At 43.6% G+C, this 23,446-nt stretch overlaps 1 protein-coding gene across 1 annotated transcript in view; it reads left to right on the top strand.

Annotated features, from left to right (window-relative positions):
• The window catches only part of LOC111142671 (clathrin heavy chain like 1), a 114,525-nt gene that overhangs the window by 73,968 nt on the left and 17,111 nt on the right, over nucleotides 1-23,446 (top strand). Inside the window, exons 17-25 of the mRNA XM_022495975.1 lie at nucleotides 1,015-1,140; nucleotides 1,669-1,811; nucleotides 2,190-2,424; nucleotides 4,650-4,772; nucleotides 7,214-7,359; nucleotides 18,379-18,562; nucleotides 19,742-19,934; nucleotides 20,546-20,703; nucleotides 22,577-22,741. Of these exons, the coding sequence (XP_022351683.1) occupies nucleotides 1,015-1,140; nucleotides 1,669-1,811; nucleotides 2,190-2,424; nucleotides 4,650-4,772; nucleotides 7,214-7,359; nucleotides 18,379-18,562; nucleotides 19,742-19,934; nucleotides 20,546-20,703; nucleotides 22,577-22,741 (1,473 nt within the window). The remainder of the gene's footprint in view (nucleotides 1-1,014; nucleotides 1,141-1,668; nucleotides 1,812-2,189; nucleotides 2,425-4,649; nucleotides 4,773-7,213; nucleotides 7,360-18,378; nucleotides 18,563-19,741; nucleotides 19,935-20,545; nucleotides 20,704-22,576; nucleotides 22,742-23,446) is intronic.

Here is a 23,446-nt window from a genome sequence, read left to right as displayed (position 1 = left end):
CCTGGGTCCTTAGTGCAGAGCTCTACCTTGTGGCCTAAAGTTCTTGGAGGAGGCTACTGCTCATTTTATAATCCTTGAGGCTGGATTCTTAATTATCTTATGTGTGAGTAGAGGGAGTTAGTTTATTGCTGCATTATGTTTCAGCAACATCCCAGCTGTTCCTCTGTTAATTAGTTTGGGAAAGTCTATGGAGCAAATAAGCTACTCAGTGCTACGGGCAAAAAAGCAAGTGTCTTTCTTCCTCATGCACAGACAGGGGTGGATGTGGAGCTAAGTGGGGTAGCCTTTCCAACCATCTTTCAAGGACCAGGCTGTGTTGCTTTGCCATCTTCAGCATACCACCTCGAATGTTGCCTTCCTGGTCAACTGGAAGAAGGAAAGAGAGGAGGAGCCGCTCCAGTGGGTTTTGTGGGTGAAGTTGCAGGTCTCATGTGGCATTTTGGTTCTCATTCCATTAGAGGAGACTAGGTCACATGGCCACACCCAGAACTGCAAGGGTGCAAGGGCACCTGAGAAGTGTCGTGTAGGTATGTCCAAATGAGGGGAGGGGGAGACATTATTGTGGTGGACTGCAGAGTTGGGGCAGCCCTCTGCACTGATGGCTGATGTTCCATGGAGTATGGTTGCATGTCCAGAAAGGCAGCCCTTATTGGCAGGTGTTCTCGAAAGTAGTCTATACTCTCTGCTGCTGGGTCTCGGTCAGATTTATACATAATGATCTGTTTGTCTTAACCCAGGAGTTACTTGCTTTTAGACCAATTTGCAGTGTTATTGCCAGATTTAGCAGAGTTCTTTTCTTCTTTAACCAAATAGTATTATCTTTCCCAAGGCAAACACTGTATCCCCAAAAGCAAATGCCTTAAACAACAGCATATCTAGAACAGTTTCATCTTGAGTCTCCTTGGAGCCACTCTACAGAAGCAGTACCATCTCTGTATTGATTCATGGTCCCTGCAGTCTGGCTCTTTGGGGTCTTCACTGCCTGCATTGTTTCTGTGCTTTCCCAATACACAGGAGGCCAAGCTCACAGACCAGCTTCCCCTCATCATCGTGTGTGATCGGTTTGACTTTGTCCATGACCTTGTCCTATACTTGTACCGCAACAACCTGCAGAAGTACATCGAGATCTACGTTCAGAAGGTACTACTGGGAGCATCACTGGGACCATCACTCCCAGGTCACACCCAGCTGCTTTTGTGCCTTGCTTGGTGGTAATAGCCTACACCTGAGAGATTACCTCTGATCCTGAATGTGTCTGAGACTGGTGGTATTATAGCTTGGGCTGCCATAGCAGAATACCACAGGCTGCATGACTTAAGCAGTTGACATTTTCTAGAGGCTAGAAGTCCAAGATCAAGGCACTGACCCCACCACCTTGGGTTGGTTCTTTCTGAGGCCACTCTCCTTGGCTTACAGATGGCCACCTTCTCACTGTGCCTTTATATGGCTTTTTCTCTGATTAGTGCCCCATCCTTATGCCCTCAAGGAACCATAATTATGTCCTTCAAGGCCCATCTTCAAATACAGTCACATTAGGGGTTGGAGCTTCAAGTATGCATTCTGTCCACCACAGGAGCCCTTTCAGACAGCCACACTGTTCAGGCCGTGGGGGACTTGTAGCAGTGACCTGTGCCTGCAGCACTGAAGTCACCACCTTGACCATTCTAGGTCAACCCTAGCCGGATCCCTGCTGTGGTTGGAGGGCTGCTTGATGTGGATTGTTCTGAGGAAGTAATTAAAAACTTAATCATGGTGGTGAGAGGACAGTTCTCTACTGATGAGCTGGTGGCTGAAGTAGAAAAAAGAAACAGGTAAGGGGTTCTAGCTTGGTATCTTCTCTTGCCCCTGGGTTCTAGTGTTTGTTGTTAGGTCTATGACTAATTCTCCAAAGTCTCTTTTCAGTCAGCCTCTAGGCCCCAGGACCAACTGTCTCTGTGGCTGGTCTTTAATGCAACAAATCTTAGATCTAATAGTGAGTTGTTTGCTATTGGTAGTATAGATCTTTGGGAAAAACTTAGCAATTGAAATCAGTTTGGAACTCAAGTCTGTTTTGGTCTCTAAAACAACCTGAGGTTAACTGAGTGAGATTTTTGTTTGTTTCTAGAAGCAAGCTTCAGAGTTCAGGGTCTGCCCTAGAGGTTTCGGTTGTTAGTTTTGAGACTTTTACGGTGCTCTTCCTTCTTTCAAAGGCTAAAGCTGCTGCTTCCCTGGCTGGAGTCCCGGAGTCACGAAGGCTGTGAAGAGCCTGCCACTCACAATGCACTTGCTAAGATCTACATCGACAGCAACAATAGCCCCGAGCGCTTCCTGAGAGAGAACATTTACTACGACAGCCGTGTGGTGGGCCGCTACTGTGAGAAGCGGGACCCACATCTGGCCTGTGTTGCCTATGAGCGGGGGCAGTGTGACCTTGAGCTCATCAAGGTGGGCAGCAAATACACTAGGCTGCCAGCTATTGCTCTGGCTTCCTGGGGCAGGGCTTCCTTGGTGGGGGCTCAGGAGGGCTTCCTCTGAGCCCCACAATTGTAGATCATGTGGTTACGTTGTCACCAACTTGGTTTCCTCTTGATTCAGACTCCTTGTTTCCTACCTGCTTATGCCCTGTTTGTATATATTGTACCTATAACCCTGGCTGGCCCAAGTCTGACCTTTCAGCCTTCTGCCTACAGTCGTCAGTGTTACTTCGGGTCCTGAGAGCAAAATTAAACTCCTTGGCCTGACTCAGGAGGTTTTCTGTGAACAACAGCCCTGTCCTCACCAGCCTGACCGCCTCCCCTCTTGCCTCTCTACCCTGGATACTTCTGTCCTGTGTGTGCTTGCACTTCCTGCTCTTTTTTTTTTTTTTTTTTAAGATTATTTATTTATTTATTTGACAGACAGAGATCACAAGTAGGCAGAGAGGCAGGGAAAGAGAGAGAGGGGGAAGCAGACTCCCCGCTGAGCAGAGAGCCCGACACGGGGCTCGATCCCAGGACCCCGGGATCATGACCTGAGCTGAAGACAGAGGCTTTAACCCACTGAGCCCCCCAGGTGCCCCACACTTCCTGCTTTTCTGAGGGCAGCTTCTTTTTTTTTTTTTTTTTTTTAAGATTTTATTTATTTATTTGTTAGAGCAAGAGAGAGAGAGCACACACGCGCACAAGCAGGCAAGAGTGGCAGGCAGAGGCAGAGAGAGAAGCAGGCCCCCTGCCGAGCAAGGAGCCCAATGCAGGACTCGATCCCAGGACCCTGGGATCATGACCTGAGCTGAAGGCAGCAGCTTAACTGACTGAGCCACCTAGGTGTCCCCTGAGGGCAGCTTCTTACGCGTGCCCTATGCCAGCTGTTGCCGACCACAGAGTTCTTACTGGCCCCTTCTTGGGACATCCCCCCTAGGTCTGCTTACTGCTACCCTGGCTTGGATCTACATGTTTTATTACTTAAGTATCAAATAGTTTGAAACTTAATCTTGTGACTTAAAACTTCAGAAATCTCATGTGGGTGCACTTGATGTTTGACTATAGGCAATTGGTCTGTTTGCCCTGGGTGCCTCAGAGTGTCTGACAATATGGTAGAAACTCAGCAGCCAGGGAAGAATCTGTTAGGGTATCAAACGTACAGAGCCAAAGCTCAAGAGCCGGGCACCAGTTTCTCATCCTCCTTTAGCTTTGTACACTGACCATGCATGTGACAGGCCGGGTCTACATAGCACCTTGCCTTGCAGTCTCTAGTGAGCCAGTTTTTGTGAAGTTGGGACTTAAGTTATTTTCATACCATAAGCCACCTTTTGGCTGAACTTACTACTTTTTTATTAAAACTCAGTTCAGTGACCGATTAGGGATCTTTGCACCCATCTGTCCTACCGGGTGATGTATGATTGACATTCCCTTTTAGTGAAGCAGTATTGAGACGAGAAAAAAAAAGAGCTTGTTACAATCGGCTGTGTCAGAAGTTTCGAAGCTACAGTGAGGTTTCAGAGCAGGCCAGACCAAGCCTGCTCCTGGCTTCATGCCATGCACACATGAGCAGCCGTTGGACACATACGCAGCATTTAGTCTTGTACCCGGCATCTGGTACCCAGCCAGTCTGATTCCCACTAGGCCTTCGTGAGTGCCTCACATATTGGAATGTTGCAGTGGACCGTTGGTTTCTTGGAAATGTATTAAAACACTCAAAAAAGGATCTCAAGTTCAATCAATGAAAGCATATTTGAAATGTTGCAGCATATATGTTGTTTTATACTAGTCCTGGGCTATTCTGATAACACTTTAGAGATGGTGACTATTTAAATAAAATTTAAAAATTAGTTCCTCCTACATATACCATATTCCATAGCACAGGTCTAGAACATTTTCTTTGTTTTGAAAATTCTGGGTAGTGCCACTTTAGAAGGCAACAGTTAGGTTCATGTGGAGAGGAGCTACCACACAGCCATACCCATTCGGAGTTGTTATAAACTACGAAACTTGTGTTTTGAGGTAATCTGTCACTCTGAGAAGTACGTTGTCACCCCTTTGGGATGCTGCTCCTCCCATGTCAAAGTACTGTTTCTCATTTGGGCTCTGGCTGAACTAAACAAGTTCAGGGGTCAGAGGGAACTGACTGGGGTGGGTCCCCCAAATAGTTTTCACTGATTGGCTCTGTTATACACACTAGTGTACTCATTTCAGGTTTGCAATGAGAATTCTTTGTTCAAAAGTGAGGCCCGCCACCTAGTGCGCAGGAAGGATCCAGAGCTCTGGGCTCACGTCCTTGAGGAGACCAACCCATCCAGGAGACAGCTGATCGACCAGGTGAGGAATGGAAATGGGAGTATGTGTATGCATGCCTGCTTTTTGCCCACTCACCATCTTGTGCCAGAATGACTAGTTGAATTGTTATGTTTAACATAACATCTTCAGATGCATGATCAGACTATCTTGTGAATTTCTCTGGAGTTGTTTATTGGTTAAAGGCACAGAGTTGGCCCTGATCTCCAAAGCTGGGATGTGCTACCCCAGTAAAAGGAGTGTCTGACGGCCTGCTTGCTTGCTGGATCCATAGTGGTTTTTTTTCAGCTCAGCCCTCAGTGATGCAAGGTAAGTAGCTCTTAAGGTTGTGTCAGCTGAACCTGCCTTTGTTGAGGAACCCCTTGTACCCTTGTGACTATCCAGTGCCTACTCAGAGCTGGGGCACAGTGCCAAGGCCAGGATTCCTCCTATGTGCTGCCTGGCAGATGGTTGTTGACCTCAGCCACTCACTGGGCTTTCTGTACCCTTAGGCAGCAGATGGTACTTTACCATCCCCACTGTCCCCTAGGCTTCTGGGGATACTGTTCAGGGATGGGCTGAGATCCAGGTGGGAGCAAGACCCTGGCCCAACAAGTGGCCTTCAGGCCTGAGCAGATCAACTAAAGTGCCCTCCCCCCACTCCTTTGTGTGCATTAGCAACCACTAGGTGGGCTTGTTGGGTTTTCACCTCTATCTCTTCTGAATTTCACCTTCTTGTTTGCTGTCCACTGTTCCTCACGTCTGTGCCATTATCTTTTTCTTAATAAACTTTACTTTGGAACACTTTTAGATGGCTAGAAGCCTGAGTTATTTTGGACCTCGTTATATCAGCTTTGGAGTTACCCATCTGTAAGATTTGTCCGAAGATTGATCTGAACTTGACAAAGACATTGAGCAACAAAGGGCTTGGGACAGAGTAGATTTAGATTCCGCTAGAGATCTCTCTCCAAATTTGCAGACAACAGATACTTCTCCAGGTGTGGTCCAGCTGCCTGGCACATCTTACGGGTCTCGTTGCATTGGCACTGGGATGAGCAGCTCTAATGCCGCACTGAGCTGAAGCCAGCAGGTGCCGCTTAGTCTTCCTGTGTCTATGTGAAGCTCCTGATCCTGTCATTATGTCTGCTGGGACTGAATATTCATAGCCGCCTCCTGAGGGGCATTCACCTCCCGTGCCTCTCTAATTAGAGGGACTGCATGACGGCAACAGACTGCTTTTAGGTCTGCAGGAGAAGCTCATCATGGAAAGTTTACTTAGAGGAAGCAGCTTCCTGAGGTAACCTTAGATTAGGCATCCTGTTGACTCAAATAGATGGTGGAAATTTATTTTTGCCCTTAAAATAACCAGTGTGTATTTTAAGTGCTCTAAGGTTTTCCAAAAATGGACAGATGTCATGATGGTAGGAAATATACCTCCTACTTTGGATGGATTCTGTGTGCTGTCACAGTTCTCCTTTCCCTTAAGTACACCCTTTTTGTTACTATCTTCTGTGATAGCCCCTTGCCTTACATGCCTTTGTATAACCTTTAGGGTTGTTATAAATGCCTCAGAAGAACTTTTGTATCCCATGGTGCCACTGAGTATACAGTGGCCACTTGCGAGGTGGACTGGGTTGACTTTGATTCCAGGTCCTTTGCAGCCCCTCCTGTTCATAGGGTGAAAGTTCATGGCCAGAGCTCTATATTATCTATGATATACCTCCTCTGAGCTATCTGTTCTTTCTCATTAATGCATTGCCATTGCCCACCCCTGATGAAACTTGGCAAAACTGATAGATCCTGAAGTCACCGAAGGTCTCTGGCAGAAAGTGCAAAGAGAACAATCCTGGTCTTCCAGCCTGATGTTATCTGGGAAGTGTACTCTTTGGAAAAATGTCTTTTTCCCCACTTGTGAGTTCTTTTGTAGTTGAGACACCTGTAACTGAATGAGAGGTGGTGTGGCCAGTTTTTCGTCAGTCTTGCCCTTGCCATGGGTCTGAGACTGTGGAGCTCAGGGTGTATACTCAGTTGCATCCCTGGAAGTGGGTTGGGCCAGAGCAGCTGTGATGCTCTAGGCTAGCAAGAGCTTCCCTGGAGTGGTGTCTTCATTAGAGAAAGGGAGGCCCTATTTGCTATGAACAGTGACATAAAAAAACAAAAGATAAAAGCAAACATGCATTTCAGCCGCCTATTTAAGTGCACTGTGTTACTGGCTTTGGAGTAAATTTGTAGTATGGTTACTGGGGCAGAGATGAGTCTGCAGCCCTTTTGATGTGAGAGAGAAACTAATTGTCAAATAGAGCAGGCTGAAATCTCTGAAATTGACTTCTTTAGACAACCTTCCCTTTTTGCCTTGAGAAATCTTCTGTTTTCTCTGTGTCTATTTCAGACTGCCATAGGGTAATCCTTCCTTTCTGTTTAGCGTCAACGATAGTCTTGAATTGACTTTATCTAACCAAATTCTTTCAAATGATACTTCAAACCAGGTGGTACAGACGGCATTGTCAGAAACACAGGATCCTGAAGAGGTCTCAGTCACTGTCAAGGCCTTCATGACAGCTGATCTGCCTAATGAACTGATTGAACTGTTGGAGAAGATTGTTCTGGATAACTCCGTCTTCAGTGAGCACAGGTGAGAGTATGCTGAGGGTAGCTGCTAAATCAGTCAGATTCAAGCCACCCGCCTCATGCTCACTTTCTGTCAGTTTTGTCTTATCTCACCAGCCCAGCCTCACTGGTTGCTCTCCAGTGTCTTCTCACTGCGTTCTGTATCTTCAGTCCTACCTATCTCTTCTAGCCCAACCTAAATTCTACTTTTTCCAGGAATCTGTCCTTCTTCTTGCTCCTCTGGTCTGCACTGTTCTTCTTTAACCACAGTGTTCAGAAAGGGAGCTAATATTCATTAGTACCTACTATGTCCCAAGCATGTTAAACTCTTGAAATCATGGTGAACAAAGCTTGGAAACAGATGGCAAGAAAACTAAATCTGGGCATATATCAGGCATGACTTGCTGGAGATGTAATGTAGAACCATGATGAGTAGGAGCTTGGATAGGAAGAACATTCTAGGCAGAAACAACAGCATGAGCAGACTCTTTGGAAATAATAATAGAGCATGCTTCAGTGTGGTTGCACCCAGCATTTATTTCCACTTTAAAATTCATTATCAGAAAAAAAAAATTCATTATCAGAGATTCTGCATCAAACAGACCAGTGTATTTGCATCCTGCTATAAAGACTTAATTATAAGGTATATTTTGTAGGTTGTACTATTTTATAGGTTTTTTTTTTCAAAATTAACTGTTTCATAAGGCTTTTTGATCTTCAACTTTGTATTGTTTATTTTGAAATCCAGAAGGGTTTTCAAGGTCTGTGGCATTGTGTTAAAGAGACTTGTGAGGATATGTTTGGACTTTGTTTATTTGTTGTTTTTTAAGTGCTCCATGATTCATTACTTATGAACAACACCCAATGCTCATTATAACACGTGCCCTCCTTAATACCCATCACCAGGCTACTCTATCTCCCCACTCCCTTCTGAAGCCCTCAGATTGTTTCCCAAAGTCCATAGTCTCTCATGATTCGTCTGCCCTTCTGATTTCCCCCCCCTCAGTTTTCCCTCCCTTCCCCTATGGGTCCTCCCTGCTATTCCTTCTGTTCTACATACGAGTGAAACCATATGATAATTGTCTTTCTCTGCTTGACTTATTTCACTCAGCATAATCTCCTCCAGTCCCTCCAACTTTTGTTGATACAAAAGTTGGGTATTCATCCTTTCTGATGGCTGAGTAATATTCCATTGTATATATGAACCTTATCTTCTTTATTCATTCGTTTTTTGAAGGGCATCTTGGCTCCTTTCATAGTTTGGCTATTGTGGACTTTGCTGCTATGAATGTTGGGATAGATGTTCCCCTTCCTTTCACTACATCTGTATCTTTGGGGTAAATACCCAGTAGTGCAATTGCTGGGTCATAAGGTAGCTCATTTTTAACTTTTTGAGGACCCTCCATACTGTTTTCCAAAGTGGTTGTACCAACTTGCATTCCCACCAACACTGTAAGAGGGTTCCCCTTTCTCCACATTCTCTTCAACATTTGTTTCCAGCCTTGTTAATTTTTGCCATTCTCACTGGTATAAGGAGGTATCTCAATGTGGTTTTGATTTGAACTGATGGCTAATGATGTTGAACATTTTTTCATGTGTCTGTCAGCCATTTGTATGTCCTCTTTGAAGAATTGTCTGTTCATGTCTTCTGCCCATTTTTTTGGCTTGATTATTTGTTTTTTGAGTGTTGAGTTTGAGAAGTTCTTTATAGATCTTGGATACCAACCCTTTATCTGTCATGTCATTTGCAAATATCTTCTCCCATTCCATGGGTTGCCTCTTCATTTTGCTGACTGTTTCCTTTGCTGTGCAGAAGCTTTTTATCTTGATGAAGTCCCAAAAGTTCATTTTTGCTTTTGTTTCCTTTACCTTTGGAGACATGTCCTGAAAGAAGTTGCTGTGGCTGATGTCAAACATATTGCCTATGTTCTCCTCTAGAATTTTAATAGATTCTTGTCCCACATTGCGGTCTTTCATCCATTTAGAGTTTATCTTTGTGTATGGCATAAGAGAATGGTCGAATGTCATTATTCTGTATATAGCTGTCCAACTTTCCCAGCAACATTTTTTGAAGAGACTGTCTTTTTTCATTGGATATTTTTTCCTTATTTGTCGAAGATTAGTTGACCGTAGAGTTGAGGGTCTATTTCTGGAAACACTATTCTGTTCCACTGATCTATGTGTTTGTTTTTGTGCCAGTACCATGCTGTCTTGGTGATCACAGCTTTGTAATATAGCATGAAATGAGGCAACATAATGCCCCCAGCTTTGTTCTTCTCTTTCAACATTTCCTTGCCAATTCAGGGTCTTTTCTGGCTCCATACAAATTTTAGGATTGTTTGTTCTAACTCTTTGAAAAATGCCAATGGGATTTTTTTTAAGTAACATATAATGTATTATTTGCTTCAGGGGTACAGGTCTGTGAATCATCAGTCTTATACAGTTCACAACACTCACTATAGCACATACGCTCCCCAATGTCCATCACCCAGCTACGCCATCCCTCCCACCCTGCTCCCCTCCAGCAACCCTCAGTTTATTTCCTGTGGTTAAGAGTCTCTTATGGGGCGCCTGGGTGGCTCAGCGGGTTAAGCCGCTGCCTTCGGCTCAGGTCATGATCTCAGGGTCCTGGGATCGAGCCCCGCATCGGGCTCTCTGCTCAGCAGGGAGCCTGCTTCCTCCTCTCTCTCTGCCTGCCTCTCAGCCTGCTTGTGATCTCTGTCTGTCAAATAAATAAATAAATAAAATCTTTGAAGAAAAAAAAAAAAAGAGTCTCTTATGGTTTGTCTCCCTCCCTGGTCCCACCATGTTTCTTTTTTCCTTCCCTTCCCCCCACGACCCCCTGCCCTGCCTCTCAAATTATTCATATCAGAGAAATCATATGATAATTGTCTTTCTCTGATTGACTTACTTCGCTTAGCATAATACCCTCTAGTTCCATCCATGTCATTGCAAATGGCAAGATTTCGGGGTTTTTGATGGCTGCATAGTATTCCACCAATGGGATTTTGATAGGGTTGGCATGGAAAGTATAGATTGCTCTAGGCAGCATAGTCATTTTAACAATGTTTATTCTTCCAGTATGTGAGTATGGAATGTTTTTCCATCTTTTTGTGTCTTCTTCAGTTTCTTTCATAAGTGTTCTGTAGTTTCTAGAGTACAGATCTTTACCTCTTTGGTTAGGTTTATTCCTAGGTAGCTTATGGTTTTTGATGCTATTGTAAATGGATTCGGTTCCCTAATTTCTCTTTCTCCAGTGACAATTTTAGTGTATAGAAAAGCAACTGATTTCTTTTTTTTTTAAGATTTTATTTATTTATTTGACAGAGAGAGATCACAAGTAGGCAGAGAGGCAGTCAGAGAGAGAGAAAGGGAAGCAGGTTCCCTGCTGAGCAGAGAGCCCGACTCGGGGCTCAATCCCAGGACCCTGAGACCATGTCCTGAGCCGAAGGCAGAGGCTTAACCCACTGAGCCACCCAGGCACCCCGAAAAGCAACTGATTTCTGTGCGTTGATTTTGTATCTTGCCGCATTGCTGAATTACTGTATGAGTTCTAGTAATTTGGAGGTGGAATCTTCTGGGTTTTCCACATAAAGTATCATGTCATCTGCAAAGAGAGAAAGTCTGACTACTTCTTTGCCAATCTGAGTACCTTTTATTTCTTTTTGGTGTCTGATTCCTGATGTTAGGACTTCTAGTACTATGTTGAACGATAGTGGCGAGAGTAGGCGTTCCTGTTGTGTTCCTGATCTTAAGGGAAAAGCTCTCAGCTTTTCCCCATTGAGAATGATACTCACTGTGGGCTTTTCATAGATGGTTTTTACGAAATTGAGGAATGTGCCCTCTATCCCTGCACTCTGAAGAGTTTTAATCAGGATGCTGTATTTTGTCCAACACTTTTTCTGCATCAATTAAGAGATCATATGGTTCTTGTCTTTTCTTTTATTAATGTGTTCTATCACATTGATTTGTGAATGTTGAACCACTCTTTCATCCCAGGATTAAATCCAACCTGGTCATGATGGATAAGCCTTTTAATGTACTGTGGGATCCTATTAGCTAGGATCTTGTTGAGAATCTTGGCATCCATATTCATCAGGGATATTGGTGTGTAATTCTCCTTTTTGATGGGTCTTTGCCTGGTTTGGGGATCAAGGTAATGCTGGCCTCATAGAACGAGTTTGGAAGTTTTCTTTCTGTTTCGATTTTTTGAAACAGCTTCAGAAGAATAGGTATTGTTTCTTCTTTAAATGTTTGGTAGAATTCCCCTGTGAAGCCATCTGGCCCTGGACTCTTGTTTTTTGGGAGGTTGGAGTACTGCTTCAATTTTGTTACTGGTTATTGTTTGTTTTTAAACTGAGAAATGCTAAATGATAAATTATGGAATGTGAAATTGTACAGGCTCCCTGCTGAGCAGAGAGCCCGATGCGGGGCTCGATCCCAGGACCCTGGGATCCCGACCTGAGCCGAAGGCAGTGGCTCTAACCCACTGAGCCACCCAGGCGCCCCGTGAAATTGTATTTTAATGGAATCCTATGCCCTTATTGATTACAGGATTCTAGAGATAAGGTACCTGAGGTGGCTAGGGTATTCTGTCTTGTTGTCAGGCCAACTTCCTTTGCTAGATCTTAGTCTGTTAGTACTTCCCACAGAAAAACACTTAAAGGTGGTTCTGACTCTGTGTGCTGGCTCCTTGGACACTGTTTTCTTCTCTCACATGCAATGGGACCTTCAAGTTCTTGCCCTTCTTTCTGTGACTTGAGTGCCTCACCAGACGTAGTTTTCCATGCAAGTGAAAGTAGCCTGAGTTAGCAGTGTGGCAGACTAGATACTATATACTTACACAGATCCTGTGTAAGTAGAAAAACTGAAGATGTAGGATGAAATACACAAATGATCCTTTAAAATGAGTCCATGAGCTAGTGACTTCTGCCAAACTCTGTTAAATGTGGGCTGTGTGTCCCTATAGGACACAGAGGACAGGAGATAAGACGCAAGGGCCTACAAAAGGTGTGAAGTGTGCAGTGAAGCCCCTCCTCAGTGCAAGGATCAACCACCAGTATCAGCCAGCCCGCTGCTGAGAGACCAGCCAAAACAAAATATAAAAGAGCTCTTTGAAACCGTGGTACTAGACTGTGAGGACAAAACTGGCCCCGAGAAGCTGGCCTTCTAACAGGTTTTAGTACAAATTCTGTAAACTGGCATGGGATTAAAAATCCTCAAGTGAGGAATTTAATTTTAAAACGATTGCCATCAGGTAGTGCCTTCAGATCGCTGCCAAAGACAAACACAAATCCTTTTAAGAGGAGCCTACCCTCTAACAAGGCTTCAGAGAATTCTGATACAACATTCCAAGAAATAATGAGCTTATAGTAAAAATATGGACAAAATGCACGAGGAAACAAGGCTCCATTAGTAAGAGCCAGCAGTAAAACAGAGTAGACTCAGATCTGCTAGAGGGACTGTGGCTATTGGAATTATCAGGCATGGAATGTAAAATTACGTGTAATGTGTTTAAATATCCCAAAAAAGGATCAAGCAGATTATTTTTTAGAGGTTTTAGTTATTTGAGAGAGAGAGAGAGAGACCCAAGAAAGCACAAGCAGGAGTAGAAGGGGAGAGACAAGCAGACTCCCTGTTGAGTGGGGGGGCCCGACATGGGAGTTGATCCCAGGACCCTGAGATCACAACCTGAGCCAAAGTCAGATGCTTAACCAACTGAGTCATCCAGGAGCCCCTCAAGCAGATTTTTAAAAATACCAAATACCTGATAAATAAAAAATGAAGTTCTATAATTGGATTTGAAGTAAACTCCAAATGGGTTTAGGGGCATTAGAGAATAAGAATTGAAAGATGCATGTGAAGAAATTGCAAGAATGTAGCCAAGACAGGTGAAAACTGTGAAAGAGTTTAAGATCTCTACAGGTTGAAGGTAGACTTAATCAGAGCCTCAGAGAGAGCAGGGAATGAGACCTTATTTGGAGGGGAAATGATGGAGATTTTAGCAGAACTGATGGTATTCTAGTTCTGAAATCTAGGAAACCCAGCAAATCCCAAGTAGGATGAATTTTTTAAAACCACCTTTATCCACATTATAGCAAAACTATGGAACATCAAAAAAAGTTTTTTAAATACTCAGAAGATAGATTACTTATAATGAATATAAATTAGACTGACAGCAGACTTTTCAGCAGCCTCAGTAGAAGCCAAAGGATATGGGATGATATGACTTCAGAGTACATTAATGAGAAGTTGGAAATAAAAGAATTTTTAAAAATTAGGTAAATGTAAACCTAAAGATGCTGGTATTATATTGATATTATATGTTAATATAGTATGACATTTTATGTTTTTATATATTTTTTCTGTATTTAAAGCATGCAAAATAGACTTTGATATAAAAACCATTATTGAGGGATACCTAGTTGTCTTAGTCAGTTAAGCTTCTGCCTTCTGCTCAGGTCATGTTTCAAGGGTCTTGGAATTGGGTCCCGCATCGAGCTCCTTGCTCAGTGGGGAGTCTGCTTCTCCATCTGCCTGCCACTCCCCCTGCTTGTGCATGCACACGCTCACACTCTCTCTGACAAATAAGTAAATAAAATCTTAAAAAAAAAATTATTGAAGTAGAAAGGGCCAGTAAGTAATCCCCACTAAAATATAACCACAAATATGTAAAATATTTATTTATGACAGAGTGGCTATGCAGATGGAAATAATAGACCTGAGTAAAATGATGTTGGGACAAATGATTATATGGGTAAAAATTAAAATTGGATCTCTATGACACACAATGTGAAGATTTAAATATAAAGTAAAAACCATCATGTTTTTAGAGTTTATGTTTAAAAGAAAAATATAGGGGCACCTGGGTGGCTCAGTGGGTTAAGCCTCTGCCTTCAGCTCAGGTCATGATCTCAGGGTCCTGGGATCAAGCTCTGCTCAGGCTCCCTGCTTAGCAGGGAGCCTGCTTCCCCCTCTCTCTCTCTGCCTGCTGCTCTGCCTACTTGTAATCTCTCTCTGTCAAATAAATAAAAATCTTTTTAAAAAAATAAAAGAAAAATATATTTGTGGTCTAATAAATACATAAGCCAGTTGCAAAAATATATAACCATTTGAAAAACTAGTAAATAGGACTATGTTAAACTTAAGAACTTTATCATAATAAGATGAGAAAAGGTGAGAAAAAGATGAGAAGCTACAAACAGATGTTTGCAACATACATAAGCAAAAAAAACTAGCATGGAGAACATATAATGAAAGAAGAACTCAAACAACCTGATAGAAAACTCAGCAAAGCACTTTAGCAGTCCTTCAGCAAGAGGAGAGACGGCTGCAAGTCTAAGGCAAGCATGCATCCTCATCCGCCATCAAGGAAGCACAGTCTGGCCATTGTGTACCATCCCTTTCCTCCTGCAGAGCCGAGGCCATCTAGCTCTCCTAATCAGCCTTGATGAGTGTAGAGCAGCTGGGCCTCTTACGTGCCCTGTTGGGAATGTGTGTTCCTCTTGGGAAGCAGTACCTGTTAGAAAGTGTTTCCACTCTTGATTCTGAACCTTGAAGAAACTCGTCTCACGTGTATCAAGAGACACGTGCAAGAATGCACAAAGAGGCACTATTTCCAATAGCAAAGATCTGAGAGCAATGTAGATACCCATCCGTAAAAGGGCTGTGGTACAGTCATCCAGCAGAGTACCATGTCACGGTGGGAGGGAATGCTATACAACAACATGGGTGAATCTTGGACCTAATTTTTTAATACTTTTTTCCCATTCTTTTTAATTCTACAGTTAAATTGGTCTTTTGTGGGGGATGTACAATACTAGGAATTTCAACACATACCTAGATTCATGTACATAACCACCACAGTCTGCGTATAGAACAATTGCCTGACTATGAAACTCCCTCGTGTGAGCTACCCTTTACAGTTACATCCCCTGTACCCCTGACAATCACCCATCTCTGATTCATCACCATCAATCCAGTTATGCCTTTTCAAGAATGTCATGTAAGGGGAATCACATAGTATGCAGTCTTTTGAGGCTTGGCTTCTTTCACACAGTGTAATTCCTTTGAGATCCATCTAAGCTGGGTGCATCAATAATTCTCTTTTATTGCTGTATAGTGTTCTGTGGTATGAATGTACAACGGTTTGTTTATCCACTTGCTCACTGAAGGACAGTTGGATTGCTTTCACTTTGGGGTTCTGTGAATACAGCTGCTGTAAATGTATGTGTCCATATTTTTGTTTGAACACACCTAGCAGTTGCTGAGCCATATGGTATATGTATGTTTAACTGTTTAAGAAACTGCCAACCTATTGTTTTCCAGAGTGACTGTACTATTTTGCATTCCCACCAACAATGTGTGAGAATTCCAGTTTCTCTACATCTTCACCAGCACTTGGTATTATCGGTATTTTTTATTTTAGCCGTTCTAATAAGCGTATAGTGGCCCATCATTGTAGTTTTAATTTGCACTTCCCTAATGGCTAATGATGTTAAACAACTTTTCCTGTGCTCACTTGCCCTTCGTATATCCTCTTGGATGAAGAGTCTCTCAGATCTTTTGCCCTTTTTTTTTAATTGGCTTATTTGGTTTTTCACTGTTGAGTTTTGAGAGTTCTTTATACATTCTGGATATAAGACTTTGTGTTTTTTTTTAAGATGTTATTTATGGGGGCGCCTGGGTGGCTCAGTGGGTTAAAGCCTCTGCCTTCGGCTCGGGTCATGATCTCAGGGTCCTGGGATCGAGCCCCATATCGGGCTCTCTGCTCCACAGGGAGCCTGCTTCCTCCTCCCTCTCTCTCTGCCTGCCTCTCTGCCTACTTGTGATCTTTGTCTGTCAAATAAATAATAAAAAAAAAAAAAGATGTTATTTATGTATTTGAGAGAGAGAGAGCATGAGAAGTGGGAGGGTCAGAGGGAATAGCAGACTCCCTGCAGAGTAGAGAGCCCAGTGCGGGACTCCAGGATCATGACCTGAGCCGAAGGCAGTTGCTTCACCAACTGAGACACCTAGGTGCCCCACAAGTCTTTTGTTTTATATGGGATTTGCAAATATTTTTTTTCCCAGTGTGGAGTTTGTCTTTTTATTCTCCTAGTGGTATCATTTGCTTATCAAAAGTTTTCTTTTGGATCAACTCCAAGTCAAATGTCTCTCGTGGATTGTGTTTTGGTGGTAAGAACTCTGTGCCTAATCCCAGGTCAAAGATTCTCACTGAATTCCTTCTAAGAGTCTTGCAGTTTTACATTTTACATTTAGATATGTGGCCCAGTGTCCAACAACATGTGAAGTTTAGGTTCATTTTTTTGATGTGGTTGTACAGTCATTCCAGTGTTATTTGTTGGATCCATTCTGCATTGGATTCCTTTTGCATCTTTGCCAAAAATCACTTGGCCAGGTAGTATGATTCCTCCAACTCTATTCTTATTCAAGATTTAGAATCAGCTTTGTCTGTATCAACTGGGAAACCTTCTGGAATTTTGATTGGAATTGCATGAGATCTGTAGACCAGTTTGGGGACAGTTGGTATCTACTGTGTTGAGTATATACAATATGTCTCTCCATTTATTTAGATCTTTAATTTTTCTCATGAGCTTTTTTATATTTTTCAGCATATAGATTATGCACATGTCTTATTAGGTTTATACCTAAATATTTCATGTTTTGGGAGCTATTGTAAATAGGTAGAAGGGGGGTTTTTTGTTTGTTTATAATTGTACGTTGCTAGTATACAGAACTATGACAGTGGTTTACCTTGTATCTTGATATCTTGCTAAGTTTACTTATTTATCCTAGGATTTTTTTTTTTTCAAAGATTCCTTGGAAGTTTCTGTCAGTCATTTTGCCTGCAAATAGTGACAGTTTTATTTTTTCCTTTCTAATCTAGATGCTTTTTATTTATTTTTCTTGCCTAACTGCCTTGACTAGAGCCTCCAGTAGAATGTTGAATAAAAGTGGGGAAGAAAAAACATTATCTTGTTCCTGATCCTGAGGGGAAGCATTCGGTCTCTCACCATTGAGACCTATGGATATTTTGTAGATAGCCTTCATCAGATTGAAGAAGTTGCCTTCTATTTCTAGTTTGCTCAGAGTCTTTAACATTAATGGGTGTTGGATTTTGTCAGATGCTTTTTCTGAATCAACAGTATGATCATGTTGTTTTTCTTTTTTAAATTCTTAATATGGTACATTAAATCGATTTTCCCCCCAGATCTTTAAATGAGACAAAAGAAAACAAATTTTGTAAGATGTATCTGGTATGATTAAAGGAAAGTTCAGAAATATGCAAAACTATCTAGGGACGCCTGGGTGGCTCAGTTGGTTAAGCAGCTGCCTTCGGCTCAGGTCATGATCCCAGCGTCCTGGGATCGAGTCCCACATCGGGCTCCTTGCTTGGAGGGGAGCCTGCTTCTCCCTCTGCCTCTGCCTGCCATTCTGTCTGCCTGTGCTTGCTCTCTCTCCCTCTCTCTCTCTGACAAATAAATAAATAAACTCTTTAAAAAAAAAAAAAAGAAATATGCAAAACTATCTATATTGCTTAAATATAGTTTTTTAAAAGACTATTGTTTTGACAGAGAGCACAAGAAGGGGGAGCAGGAGAGGGAGAAGCAGACTCCCCACTGAGCAAGGAGCCCAGTGTCGGACTGGATCCCAGGATCCAAAAACAGACCTCAACTGACTGAGTCACCCAGGCACCCCTAGATACACAATTTATATGGTCGAGCTATAAAGAACCACAAAGAGCTAATAGAGGTACAGTTCAGGAAAAATAGATATCTGTGAATTGGGAGCGAAGGCAGCTCCTGGAGAAGCTGCAGCAGCCCTCCAGGGATTGGTCGTTTTCTGATTTCTCCTACTTGTTGCTTTCTCAAGACTTTGGACCGTATATACTTCATAAATACTCTTGTATCTATTCATCAGTCATATGTGTGTGTGTTTTAAATACTTTTAAATCGGGGACCTTGGGCTGGTCAACCTCCTGAAGAGTGTTATGTACAGCTTTCATTCCTGTGACACTGTGCTGACCACCACCTCTCCTAAGGAATCTCCAGAATCTGCTGATCCTGACTGCCATCAAGGCGGACCGCACGCGGGTCATGGAATACATCAGCCGCCTGGACAACTATGATGCCCCAGACATTGCAAATATCGCCGTCAGCAGTGCACTGTATGAGGAGGCCTTCGCCATCTTCCGCAAGTTTGACGTGAATGCCTCAGCAATCCAGGTGAGCTTCTGGGTGCTGTCATGGTAGACCTAGGGACCTCTGCCACACTGTGTCCTCATCATCACCAAGGGTGTCACACCCTCTGGTTGTTCTATGTGTCTCTCTGATCCTTGTGCTCTTTTCTGTTCATCAGTAACCCATCTTTCCAGGCTGTTGCTCCTACTCTGCTGGTGCTCCTGCTGTGTGGCAGTCACCCTCACTTGCTGGTCATTCCTCTAGACTTGGGTACCTGAATCAAGGTCATGTGATGAGCCCTGGTGACTGAGGTGTCTGATTCTCAGAGGCCCTCACACATGACGACTGTTTCAGCCCTTCACCCCCTGCTGCCTCAGTTTCCCAGAGCAGTCCCACCAGCCCTCCTGCCTACCTTCAATCCCACCAAGAGCCCTTCCCTTAGACCTCCTCCCTTTCCTACCAGCCTGTTGACTTTTTCTGGTTTTATTTCCAAAAATTATAAACCATGGGACATAACACAATAAAAAAAATTATAAATGAAAGTAAGAAATTTTAGGGTTAAGTATAAAAAAAAGTTTCCCAATTTTTACATAATGTGCTTATATTACTTTACAATGAAAACCATAAATACAGTAAACAGTTAAGATGAAGTAAAATAAACCATGGGACAGATCACTTTAACTGCTGTCTTTCTAGATTCTTTATGTCCTTGCCTCTTTCCCTTACCATTTTTACCATTTTTCTGTACCTGCCCATGAAATCTCACATCTCCTCTTTTTGCTTCATACCTGGTCTATGGCCTTGCTCTGAGATCAAACTGTATTAGGGGCAGCTGCTGCACCTGAGCCCTTCAGACTCCTTCAAGCCTGCTTTCTGTCTGCTGAGCTATCGTATTCCCCACAGTAGCTCCTTTTTACACCCTCTATGCCCCCAGGCAACTCCTATGTCATTCTCCTGGCCCAAAAAGCTAAGCTTGACTGTCTCTCATTTCTTAATGCCCTGTGTTGGGAGTGTCTCTTCTTCACTTGGCATCTTCCACCTTTACAGTAATAGGTCTCATCCTTTTACTCCATTCATCATCTGAGAAATATTTAATGTCCAGTTGCTTTGGACTGAATTGAAATGGTCATGCAACTTTAGGCAAAATGAACTGAACAAAAATCTGTCTGCTCCTTGGAGCTGACTCGGTGCTGTGGAGAATGAGAGCCCTCTTGTAACTCCTAGGTCCTGATCGAGCACATTGGAAACCTAGACCGAGCATACGAGTTTGCAGAGAGATGCAATGAGCCTGCTGTGTGGAGTCAGCTGGCCCGCGCCCAGCTCCAGAAAGACTTGGTGAAAGAAGCCATCGACTCCTACATTAGAGCTGATGACCCTTCCTCTTACCTCGAGGTCGTTCAGGCAGCCAGCAGGAGCAGTAAGCTAACCTCCTCTCCCCAGGGCTCTGCTTCTCACTGGTGTGAAGCCTGGCTGGAGAAGGGTGTGGCCTCCCAGGCATCTGCCCGTGTTACCCATCCAGAGATACTGGGGACACCGCTAAGTGAAAGTTTTCCAAAAGAATCTATTACTCTCATTCTGTTAATGACACTAACTCTTCAGCTGACTGTTAACTAGACACTAGCTCTTTGGTTGACAAGATAGCACGATGGATAAGCACTATCATGATAATTTTAAGGTCAGAAACTTAGAGACAGAGCTTCTTCTGGCCTTTCCAGTTAACTGTGGTACTCCCTTTTCCTGGGGCTACAATAATCATCCTGTCTCCTGGTGAGGTCTTTACTTGGTGACATGGAACTTTCCATCCCCGGGATCAGCCTCCATGTGGTTCTGCCCCTTCCATCTCTCCCACCTAGGATATGGCTCTGCGTAGCAGCCACACAAGTCCTTCTAGACTTTATCTGGAATCTAAGCCCTCACTGAAGTAGAGTGGGAGATTAAACATCTTAACTAGGGACAAAATGGGAGGAGCTGCACCTCCTGTTTAAACTTAGCAGTTCTGAATTAACCTGTTTTTGTTTTCTGTTTTAGACAATTGGGAGGATCTAGTTAAATTTCTACAGATGGCCAGGAAAAAAGGCCGTGAATCCTATACAGAGACTGAACTTATTTTCGCCCTGGCTAAAACCGGCCGTCTGTCTGAGCTAGAAGATTGTATTAATGGACCCAACAATGCTCACATCCAGCAGGTAGGCCATGCCCTGGGAAGCACAGACTGCTCCAGGCAGCTTCAGGGATCAGTCCCTAGAGTGGTGCAGATCTTTGACACTGAGAAACAAGCCACACCGTGACTTAAGTCCTGTGTTAGTGTCACTGATATGGAAATTAAGGCCCCTGGCTGTGCACACCAGAGTGAGTCTTCTAGAAAAAGGTGTCAGGACCATGTGCCAGTGTTCTGGCTGTTATCACTGAAGAGTAAAGTGAACTGAGTAACTGGCCGTAGAAGAGGTATGTTGGAAATCAATAGCTTTTCCATATGTCAGGAATTACCAGATAACATAATGGGAAGAATATTTTTTAAAGTAGGAATAACACCAAAATGTTTAAGCAGACCTCAAGGAAAAATGTTAAATAAAACTTTAAAGTCTCCTGTTTCCTGGGGTAAAGTGTTAACCCCTAGAAAAAGTGATGGAGATGAAAGGATAATGGACTATATTCTAACCCCACTTGAAAGAATATACACATTTTACTGAAATAAATAACACAAAAGTGGACTTTGGATTCTTTATTTCAAAGTAAGACCCAGTGAACTGTTGGAAATTGATTGGAGTTTTGAAAGGGCTTGAAAGTTCATCAGGAGAATTCTGTTATGAATTCAGAGGGAGATTTTAGACAAGGTTTCATTTTCTAACACCTTTATTAGTTTTCTGATTATAAAGGCAATTTTTAAAAGTTATGGTCACTGATTAAAACAAGACTTGGTAAATACAGGCAAGTGAAAGGAAAAGGAATAGTACTGCCCAATCCTTATCTCTGAGTCCTTAACCACGTAGGAGTGATTTAGTACAGAGAACAAAATCACTGCTAGGCTTGCTGGGCCGCTGACATGGACTAGGGGAGGCTAAATGAGGCTAAGTGAGGCCACAGATGGAGCAAGGGGGCAGACTCAGTCCCAGTGCTTATGGAAGGACTCTTCTGGTTGTGTCTGTCTCCTCAGGTTTTGGGAAGCCAGGCACTCAGCTTGAGCTGCTGGAGATTTGGGGAGAGAAGACAGGAAATGAATGATGGACAAGGATCGAGTACCTGGGCTGGGGGAGTAGTGTTGCTAGTGTTGCGAGTTCTTCTAGGGTGACCATCATGAAGTTCAAGAGAGCCCAGGCGGCACTTTGGGTTTCAGCTATCTGAATTTAGCTCTGCAGTCTTGGGTGTAGAGTTGGCAGAGAACATCTCTGGGCAGGACTGGGATTTGGCCGAGTGAGTACAGCCAAGTACAACCAAGAGAGTGAGTGTAGAGCCCCATGGCTTGCCAACACCAGCAAGCCAGGAGGAGAGTTAGCTGGGCACAGATGGGGATGGTGGGCAGGAGTTGGGGGTGCCTGGAGGTCAGTGAGCTGGAAAGGAGGGGAGGCAGAAGGCAGAGAGTAGGTTCTCATGCCAGGTTTCCCAGGGTTGGCAGCTGACAGTGACTAGCTGTTGTCATGAGAGACACCAGGTCCTCAGAGCTAAAGCTGTCAGGGAATGAGGGAGATCTGTGGATGGCAGCAAGAACCAGGGCTGGCGTGTGGTCTGCAGGCTGTCCTCTGGTGGGTAGTTGTGAGTGGGGAGGAAGGGACTGGCCTGGAAGCAGCAAGGAGCACACCTCTGAGGCCAGGCCCATTGGGGAGCAGATCTGGGAGATGACAGACAGCAGACATAGGAGCAGGCGATGGAGAATGGGTCCAGGGCCTGAGGGGCACACTTCATCCTTCAGTAGCTCTGTGGTGGCCCAGGCTGCTGTGTGATCAGAAAGATACTCACCTTCTTTGAAAACAGAAACACCCCTGCCACTTAGGAACTTTAGACCATCTCTAAGGAACCTTCCCATTTAAGAAGCTCTCAGCAAAGCTATCCGGTTGTTCATAGGTTGGAGACCGCTGTTACGAGGAGGGAATGTATGAGGCCGCCAAGCTGCTGTACAGCAGTGTTTCTAACTTTGCCCGCCTGGCTTCCACCCTCGTACACCTCGGGGAGTATCAGGCAGCGGTGGACAGCAGCCGCAAGGCCAACAGCACACGGACGTGGAAGGAGGTAAGCATAGAAAGTCTCCAGGTGACCATTGGTCTCTCAATCCTTTCCTCCTTATCCTTCTTTCCTCCACATCCTTGTGTCAGGTGGGATGCATCTGGATGCCTGCCTTGTCTAGGCAGGGTTCCGAGTCTTCTGGGAAGGCTCAGAGAACCTTGTAAGCTAGCATTGTGGTTGAAGCAAAGGCCCTGGAGAGTTCTGTGTTGGACCAGTCAGTTCCCAGAAGCTGTCTTAATAGCATGGAATTAATTAGCATGAGAAGTACTGTCCTAATTTAAGATATTTTTAAAAACCACCTTATTAGTGGTATTATCAGTGTAAATTGGCACTTTAGTCTTTTGTAGCAAACTGGAAGGGCACGTCTTTTTTTTTTTTTTTTAAGATTTTATTTATTTATTTGAAAGAGATCACAAGTAGTCAGAGAGGCAGGCAGAGAGAGAGAGGAGGAAGCAGGCTCCCTGTTGAGCAGAGAACCTGATAAGGGGCTCAATCCCAGGACCCTAAGATCATGAGCTGAGTCGAAGGTAGAGGCTTTAACCCACTGAGCCACCCAGGGGCCCTTGGAAGGGCACGTCTTATAGCTCTCCGATAATATCGGAATTATCTGCAAGTAGAAAAAATATTGTAAAGAGAGGTGCAAAACATTTGGCTTCAGTGAATCTCTGAAGTACTGTTTGATAAAAGATTAAAATCAACATAAATGTCCAA

The sequence above is a fragment of the Enhydra lutris genome, unplaced genomic scaffold (genome assembly GCF_002288905.1).
Source record: "Enhydra lutris kenyoni isolate GAN:26980312 unplaced genomic scaffold, ASM228890v2 scaffoldscaffold8, whole genome shotgun sequence".
NCBI lineage: Eukaryota > Metazoa > Chordata > Mammalia > Carnivora > Mustelidae > Enhydra > Enhydra lutris.
This window is presented reverse-complemented; position numbering and strand designations above follow the sequence as displayed.